This window comes from Lampris incognitus, chromosome 7 (assembly GCF_029633865.1).
Source record: "Lampris incognitus isolate fLamInc1 chromosome 7, fLamInc1.hap2, whole genome shotgun sequence".
In the NCBI taxonomy this organism is placed as follows: Eukaryota; Metazoa; Chordata; class Actinopteri; order Lampriformes; family Lampridae; genus Lampris; species Lampris incognitus.
This window is the reverse complement of record NC_079217.1, coordinates 23088386-23098055: the sequence shown is the minus strand read 5'-3', so window position 1 is coordinate 23098055 and position 9670 is coordinate 23088386. Positions and strand designations below refer to the sequence as shown.

The following is a 9670-nucleotide window of genomic DNA, read 5'->3' as shown; positions in this document are numbered from 1 at the left end:
AAAATTACTTTTATTGAATTTAACATGTTTTATCACATAATGACGCTGACATGTTGTGTTAATTCAACTGTGCTTAACAAGTTTTGCAGCTCATTTTCATTTGTACTCAGCATCTGGTGCCTCTCGTGTCAGTGTCCAACAATAGTCGGCCATTATTGATGGATTCCAGTTACCTCTTTTCCATAGCTGCAATGTCCTGGTGAAACCTTTCACCATGTTTGTCAAACATGGTACCAAGATCAGCAGGGAAGAATTCATGGTTTTGTATGCTTTAAGTTGTCACGCAGCTCAATGTAGTTTGGCGCTCTGTAGTTGCCAAGAAAATTCTCAACATCCTTCCATGCTATTTTCTCTGGCCCACAGATCTCCTTACTCCCTGTCATTGATGACCAGTCTGATTTGTGGACCAACAAAAATGCCTTCCTTAATCTTGGCACCAGTTAATTCTTTGTTCATTGCTTTCACAACATTTTTCATCAACCCGAGTTGATGAAGGAGGCAGAAATATCTTTGCTGGGTCGACATGTGGTTTATGCGCCACACTTTTCTGCCCTGGAATGAAACGCTTACGGAGTGGCAAGTCCTTTTTAATGTTATGTGACTCTAGCACAGCTATCCCATTCACAAAGGAAATAACTACTTTGTATATCCGAGCTGCATTCCTAGCAGCAGTGCCAATACTTTTCGATCGCGATAGACGTTCCAGTTGTAACTGTTGTACTGTATGTGTTTCAGCAGCAGTTCCACGTTATTGTAAGTTTTTCATGTAGGGCTGCCAACTCCTTGAAATGGAAATAAGGAACAGGGGACAGGGACGGGGGTTGGATGGACAGGGCGGCGCTGGCATAACAAATATAATGTGCCTTACACTATACACACACACACACGCACACACACACATACATATTTAGCTTCCAAATAAGGAACGATTCCTTATTTTAAGGAACAGTCGGCAACCCTACTTTCATGTTTACTGTGTAGCCAATGGGTACTGAAGTGTGGACGTTGCCATTGTGTAACAGGACAGCTTTCAGGCTTTGACGAATCTATAAAAAGACACCATTGTTGTGGGTCATGCACACAACCCAAAGCCATGAACAATCCATCAATGTCAGTGCAGAAACAGAGGTTGTCAGCCAGAGGTTTGTGAAATGTTCTTGACGGTTCTGAAAGAGGAAAATGTTGTACCTGGTGACAGCAAACCCCATCCTTGCAGCCTTGAACCATAGTTCGGCTTTAGCATTTGACAAATCTAAGTCCCTGACCAGGTCATTTAATCCATCCATCCATTATCCAAACCGCTTATCCTGCTCTCAGGGTCGCGGGGATGATGGAGCCTATCCCAGACAGTCATTGGATGGCAGGCCATTTAATTATGGCTATAATTAACTATAGTTAATTGCTTCTAAGTAGGTCTACAACTTGAGTCATGCTGCCCGCCATATTATCAAACTACAATAAGTTTTTTTTAAATCGAGATAGCACAATTTGAAAACAACTTAACTCCTCCACCGAACTTACAGCGTGTCTGATTTCTGAAATCGAGTTACATGGAAAAGGCCTTCTGATAATGTATGACGGCTACTTCTGCACTTCAATGAAAGCAGCCGTTTGGCTAATTGATGTAAATGAATCACCTGTGGCCCGGCAGAAAACTGACTCCGTCCGAGCTTCATCGCAGAGCTTCTGTCCGAAGTGCACAAAATTGTTGTGACTCACGGTCACCCGCACCCTTTTTGGTCGATGGAGCAACCGCATCTTAATGAGAGTGACGCCACGGCACAGGTTACTCCGTTGTAAAAAGGTCTACTTTACCCACTGACTGATCTAAACCTGACTGATCCTAATATCTTCTCTCCGCTAACCTGTAGACACGCAGCATGACCCTGGACGCCGGCGAGCCCGGCTACGGCAGCATGGCGGCGCGCACGGCGCTCTCCGGCAGCGTGGTGGACGCAGAGACGGCGCCCCTGCTGATTCCGGAGGACCCGCAAGAGTACGACCAATGGCAACCCATGACCAAAGAGGAGCTGGAGGTAGCCGCCGGGAGCGCAGGGTGGAAAAAGCTACGCACCCGGTTGGTGGTGGTGTTCTGGCTGGCCTGGTTAGCCATGCTCTGCACGTCCGTAGCGATCATCGTGAAAAGCCCTCGGCCAATTGCCGCGCCGCTCCGGTGGTGGCAGAAGTCGTTGTTCTACCAACTCCAGCCGGTTCTGTTCGTGGACCCGCAGGCCGAGGAGCAAGGGGGCATCAGCGGTGAGTGGCGCCGACTGTGTTCAGTAGAAAAACAAGGTGTCACAAATGCGAGCACTACGGTTGTGTGACGTCGTTGTGGACAGGACAACATGGGATAGTTATCTAAATGTTTGCGTTTGAAAGTAGGCCTGTTATTGACTTGACGTTTTCAAGTGAGCAGCTAACGTTACATGTTCATAAATAACGAATTGTAACTTCTTTACAATTCGTGCTGTTAAGAGCATGGAACGAACTTCCGGAGGATGTGGTGCAGGCTCCTTCGGTTAATTCTTTTAAAAATAGATTAGATACATTTTGGTCAACAAAGGACTTTTATACAATTATAAAGTTGAATTGTGAGTATTGCTTGACTATGATTATTTGTGAGACATGTATTTGTGACTTGTGAGATTATTGTGATTTTAATAACTATATTGTGGTGAACTCCGTTCCTTCGGCTCTACAATATTGTGGTTCTTTTTTGTATGGTTAATTGTTTTAATTTGTCGAGACTTGTGTAGAGGATTTGTACCTTGTGCCAGAAATGTTTCATTAAATTAAATCTTAAATTTCATCAAATAAATTAAGTCCTGACTGGACGCTAACTATGACGTGTAAATACAATCTATATGAGCATCAGGCTGGGAAACTTTCGTACCGATTCAGCAGAGCTAAAGTTAGCTTGCCTGAATCTTGTTTTTGGCTAACGCAACAACCCAGAAATGCTAGCTGACGCGTCAGAAAACGCTTAAACTTTTACCAAAAGACTGATTCATTTGTTAAGGTAATAAAGCACGTCTTACATTTCCTTGATGGCTTTATTTTCCCACCCGCATCCCGGGAAGACCCGCCCCTACTCTGCCTCTGATTGGCTAAGCCTAAACCTTAGCTAATTTAATCAACGGAAGCAACGAGTACTAGCCAATCGAAGGCAGCGTTCCCGGAATGCCGATGGGAAAAATGAAGGCCTCCGGACGACGGCGAAATTGTACCTCCAATGAAACCACATGGGCACACCCCAAGTTGAAGGGAGAGTAGCGGTGGAGGCGCAGGGAAAAAAAGCCTTGCCAGTTCTCTTATTGAGGAATAATGTTTATTTTCAAAATGCAAAATCTGTTAATGTCTTACAACAGGCTGTGCTTAACATTTTTAGCGTGGTTGCTTGTACCCCCCCCCCATCAAACTAGATGGTTTCCTTAACGTGATGTCACATCTAAAAGCGTGCCAAGACTTTTACCGTCTCATCATCAGCCGCTTCTCCGGGGTTGGGTCGCAGTGGCAGCAAGCTAAGTAGGGCACTCCAGACTTCCCTTTCCCCAGCAACGCCTTCCAGCTCCTACTGGGGGGGTCCCAAGGCATTCCTAGGCCAGATTGGACATGTAGTCCCTCCAGCAAGTTTTGGGTCTACCCCAGGGTCGGCTCCCGGTTGGGCATGTCCAGAAAACCTCCAAAGGAAGGCACCCAGGAGGCATCCTAATCAGATGCCCGAACCACCTCAGCTGGCTCCCCATGGACTCGCCACCCACGGGGATGAGCATTGGGGTAGAGTTCAATGTAGGCCGAGCAGCAGGCAAAGGCAGGGACCGGAGCATGCTGACTTCTGGCATTGCAGACTGGTCCTCGGGGCTTTTACTTGCCCACTATTTACTACTATTCAAAACTATAAAAGGCCAAGAAATTTCATCATTTCCAGTCATGAAGCAATTTTGCCCCTACGCTTTAATGAAGTTTACCTATGGTGAACTTTGACCTGTGAGTTTGCACCATCAACAAACCTTTTCCTGATGATGTCGACAACACCCAAGATGGAGGAGTCCCTCATCTTTGCTGTGTCCAACTAATCTGAGGTTTACAATATGATTGTGCCAAAGTATAGAAACAAACATTTAAAATGAATAGGTTGGCTTTCTGTATCAGCTACGTGACAGGACTTGATGATAACAATTCTGTGACTTGATAATATTTGAGTTCGAGAATGGCACAATCTCGTCTGTAGCTACATGACATTCTTTATCGATGTGAAAACAAATGGTGAAGCGAATCTTGGCAGTTTTCTATAGATGTGTCCTCCCCTTTAACTTCTTTTTAAGTCTGAGTGAGTTAAAAACCAGGTTTGTGAGGTGTTGCACCTCTAAAAAATAATTTTGATGACTCTTGTCTGACCTATCAATAACATTAATTCTTATGTCAAATCTTTCCCTAGGGGTCTGTGATCACATTTCCTACTTTAAGTCCCTTGGTGTAGGGGCCCTAATCCTGGAGGGTCTTTTTCTTAAGGGGATGTCTCCTTCAGACATTAAAGTGATCAATGAAAGCATTGGGACAGTGCCTCAAATTCAGCACCTGCTTGCAGAGAGCAACAAAGCAGGTGAGTAAAGTGCTCATTTTTGGCATACAGGTCTATTGGAACTGGTTGGCTCTGCTGTGTCAGACCTATAATATCATGCATTATCTAATCGTTAAAGGTAGAATCTGTAATAGTGTTAAACAGTGGGATCCAAGGTATTTTATGACTGCAAAAACGTCTTGTTGGGTGGAGCTCTCTCACCACGGCAGTACCCCCCTCAACAACTCTCTCGTTGTATCTCCTTTCACACTTTGAAACTGGGAATTTCCACTGGGTGTGCTCCAAAACCTGACCAACTCAGTGCCAGCTGGACATGGTTTCCACTCCCATTTAACTGCGGCACATGAAACGGCATGTGCCACTTTTGCCTACCTAAATCAATAGCTAATGCAGCAAGTAAACAAGTTCCATGTATACCAACAGCATGGCAAACGATGGAGACTGGTAAAACACATATCTTTTACATGGCTTGGCATGACTGAGATCAAAAAGAAAAGTTATTATATTGATGTATTTTGTATTGTCTTTGACAACACATGCCATTGTTTGATCATCAACTGATGGGGGTTAAACATAATACCTGCCACTGGTACTCCATTGAAGTGTTTTTCTCTGACCTTGACACTACCCAATATGTGGCACGCTAGCAAGATCAAACTGAGTGCATGCAGAGCCAGGGAGCTTCATGTTTGACCAAGATAGCGAAAAAGATCAAGTTATCACTTGCAAAGTAAAAATGCTACAAATGCAGCATCACTTATGAATCCTCTTTTGGTTTTAACATATTTCCATTTCAGGAAAGCTTACCCAATAATATATATGATGATAACAGTTGCGAGCTTGTATGCTTTCCTCTGTTTGCCAGTGTGAAAAGTGGCCACACTCACAACCCCTCTCCTATTCTGACTAAACTCAAACACACACATGCCCAGACTTCAGACCAAAACGAAACGATTTTTTTTTTTTTCTACCGCTACTTTTATTAATCCCTGTGGGAAAATTCTTTCTCTGCATTTAACCCATCCTAGCTGTGTAGCTAGGAGCAGTGGGCAGCTGCCATGCAGTGCCCGGGGACCAACTCCAGTTCTTCTTTCCATTGCCTTGGTCAGGGGCACAGACAGGAGTATTAACCCTAACATGAATGTCTTTTTGGTGGTGGGGGAAACCAGAGCACCCGGAGGAAACCCACCGCAGACACAGGGAGAACATGCAAACTCCACACAGAGGATGACCCCCAAGGTTGGACAACCCTGGGGTTCGAACCCAGGACCTCCTTGCTGTGAGATAACAGCGCTAACCACTGGGTCACCGTGCTACCCAAATTTAAGCAAAGTGACACAACCAAGTGGGACTCATTTGCCCAGAGGCCACTGTTTGACACTATTACAGAATCTACCTTTTACCAGGCTAACTACTGTCAATTCCCTGATCTGCAGGCCTCAAAGTGGTGTTCGACTTCTGTGAGCTGGATCTGTTTGCAACTCAGGAATCACCAGGAAATGACACTGAACCCTATTCCATAGTTCAGGTAATGGGGTTCACTACAGATGTTGTTCATCTTTTGGTCACAGTAAATGGCATGCACTGTTAAAATACATGTATGACAATGCCAGCATGAGGTCTGTCTTGGGATACTGGGAGGTGCACTGTTTAAACCTGAATACAAAGTGATATCGCATGTTTGGTTTTCAAATTGCCTTGATATGCATGTCACCTCTATTAGTTTTTTTTATCCCCCCTATATTGGCTGCCTGTTGCTGCCCACATAAAGCTCAAAACACTGCTGTTGCTGTTCTGGCCAGTTTACACCAACTTAATTGCAAACCCATATTAATGTGTACACTCCTGTTCAACCTCTTTTACCTCTGGTAGCTGTCCCCTCCACCAAAGGGTACAGATCTAGATCCAGACTTTTCTCATACCTGGCCCCCCAAGGGCATTCAATTAACAAACTCCTGGATCGACTTTTGTGTTTTTCGGTGCTCAAATCTGGGAGAGAGAAGACTTTGAGTCACTTACTTGGTTCAGATCATTACTATTCAGTAACTCCTGATATTATTATGGATCAGGGAAATGGAAATACATATTGCCCCTTTTTAAAAATGAATAAGTATAATGCATGAGTGACATGCAATACCCAAGTAAATGCATAATTGATTGTGGCATGAGAGATGTGTTTTCCTGTTTGTCAATTCATAATACAACATGATTTCACAGAAATACTTGAAATGACCACGACCTCTTAACACTCACATTACGTGCCGGCACCATGGAAACCATGCCAATGGAAAGTCAATTAAGATCATTTGTCGTGTTGGACACATGAAATCCCTGATTCAACAACATCATGCGATGAGCGATGTTTAATATTTTCTAATTAACAACATTTTAATTTATTATTTTTATTGTCATTTGACTGAATTTATTGTAGTGCCTTAGTTACGATTTTTTGTTCTCTAAAAACCCTAACCTCATTACATCAAAATGAGTTATATGACACACAATTCAGTGTTTTAGAGAACAAAAAATCGTAACTAAGGCACTATAATAAATGCAGTCACATGACAATAAATATAACAATAAAATAAAATGTTGTTAACTAGAAAATATTAAACACCGGTCATTGCATGATGTTGTTGAATCAGGCAGTTTGTGTGTCCAGCACGACAAATGATCCTAATTGACTTTCCACTGACAGTTTCCGAGGTGCCGGCATGTAATTTTAAATCATTACATGCCACCACCACGTAATACGAGTGTTAAGAGGTCGTGGTCATTTCACATATTTTTGTGAGATCAGGTTGTCATTACATATTCCACAGTATGCACTCCGGTTCTGGCTGGAGCAAGGGGTAGCAGGGTTTGCTATCTGTGACACTGATGCAGCATATTCAGAAAAGGTAAAAAGTTCTAGTGATTTTTTTTTTCCTCTTGAGATTCCATATTTTAGGTGTGCTGTTTTATAACATTTCTACCTCATGTTTGCATTTTAGACTCTACTGGAGTGGAGAGTAGTAATCAAGGAATTCAGCAGTCAGGGGGAGGAAAGGTAATATGTAGAGCTTAAAAGTTGGATGTGGATGATTTGTTTTTGCATTACAAAATACATAAAATCCGATAGGTGATACTTGGTGAGGAAAGTATATTTACTTCTCTCTTCACCTCCTCAGGATTGTATTGGTGAAGCAGATGGGCGATTTCCTACCTAGTCTTGGCAACTCCAGCTCCAACGATACACTGGTGGAAGTGGTCATGAAGACAATTCTGCCACCTACACATCACCACCTGTCAGCACAGGAAGTGGCTCTTGCCATAGAGACACGCCTGCAGATGACTAAAGATGATTTATGGCCCAGTTGGGCGGTAAGCTCACCGCTTTAGTTTCCTGGGGTAATCGCTTACTGGTTCTGAAAGCCATAGTCACTGAGGTGGCATGATGACTGGAGCAGTATTTGTGACAAAAGTCAGTATCGCTTTCTTTTTACAATAAGTGGCCAATTTGACAGCGTGCAACTATGAACACCATATCTGGAAACTTTTTTTTGTGTCTCATAACCTGTTATCCTGATGCATCTGCTGTATAACATTATATAAGTACATAAATGAGATTGTCATCCTGTCATTGCCAATTATATAAAATGTTTAAAGAAATGGTCATCTGAGCTATCTTGTTCAGCAGTGTACTCACAAAGCCTCTTAACTTGTTGCTTAAGTTTAGGGATAGAATATTTTCTAAATGGGTGTTTCCTGTTTTCTGGCAGGTTGGAGGTAAAGCATCCTTTGGTTTGCAAAATTTACTTATGGTACTTATGATGACTCTGCCTGGATCTCCTGCGGTCCAGTACGGTGAAGAAATCAGCCATGCACAGGTAGGTATCCTGTCTGAATCTTTAAAACCAATGGGAAGAAATGGGTTTGTGGTTTTACCAAGAAATATCTTTGTGCTATGCAGAACAAGTCTTTGAATTCGGGCTGGTTGCATGAAGGAGAGCAACTAGTTGAAATGCAAAAGCCCCATGTGGTGAGTAATGGAACAAGTTATCCCTTGGAAAAACACTTGAACAGTAATGGCTTCTCTGATTTAGCTGATGAACCAAATATGCCACCAGCTTTGACCCGCTTCAGCTAGCCACAATGATTGACAATGCACCAGTCTAATTGGATTTATATTCTAACACCCATCACTTGCCATCCATTTCGTAGGGCAAAATGAAATCAGAGCATTCCCCTTTGGCGCTCTTCACTTCCCTCAGTAACTCTCGAGCCAGAGAGGAAGCCCTCCTCTATGGAAGCTTCACTTTTCTCCCCTTCAACACCACTTCCCTCTCCTCATCCAACTCCACTCTTTCCTCGCCTCCCCTTTTTCTGGCCTTCCTCCGCTCCTGGGGTTGTGTTCACTTCCTCGTCCTGCTCAACATCGGGCCTGAGTCTCATGCCCTGGACCCAGCCTGGGCCCACACTCTGCCAAATGTTGGGGTATTTGTGACCAGTACAAGACTGAACCGTGTGGGGTCCACCTCCCTGGACACAGTGAAACTACAGCCACGAGAGGCCATAGTCATCAAACTGTTTGAGGCGGGAAGCTACTCCTAGATCATGGCCTGGAAAAGCACCCAGCAGGGTGGAGATGCAGGCGCTGACATATTATGAGCATTGACGGCTCTGTTCTCACAGAATTGAACTTGAAACGACCAAATAAATGTATTAAAGACTGTTTAAGAATTGCTGATTTTTTTTTTTTTTTTTTGCCATCTTATGGTCTTGTTATGCCATGTTGAGCAGCAGAGACAAGTAAAGAGAATACCATCCAGTACGCCACAGGATAAAAAGGGATGTAGAGGACAATGACGGTGATGTAGGTTAGACTGAAGGTGTTTTGGCTGATGCAATCTTATTGTGGCCCTTTCAGAATATTTGCACAACAGTAGTTGATGGAAATGGATAAGCAATCTTCTTTAGATGGAAACAGATGAGCATCTTCTTTAACTGACTTTTTGGAGCTTTGTTTAAAATGTGCTCAACATTTGGATGGAAACTTAACCACTGGTTTTTATTTTATTTTTATTTATTTTTTACATGGTGGCAAAC

General features: G+C 43.3%; 1 protein-coding gene across 1 annotated transcript; it reads left to right on the top strand.

Annotated features, from left to right (window-relative positions):
• The first annotated feature begins 1880 nt into the window (after positions 1-1880).
• Positions 1881-9288, top strand: si:dkey-202g17.3 (4F2 cell-surface antigen heavy chain). Its single transcript, XM_056282816.1, has 9 exons — positions 1881-2256; positions 4439-4603; positions 6019-6110; positions 7405-7482; positions 7576-7631; positions 7753-7945; positions 8344-8451; positions 8535-8603; positions 8786-9288. Exons 1-9 carry the CDS (start codon positions 1881-1883, stop codon positions 9173-9175), a joined length of 1527 nt encoding a protein of 508 aa, XP_056138791.1. The 3' UTR covers positions 9176-9288.
• The last annotated feature ends 382 nt before the right edge of the window (positions 9289-9670 follow it).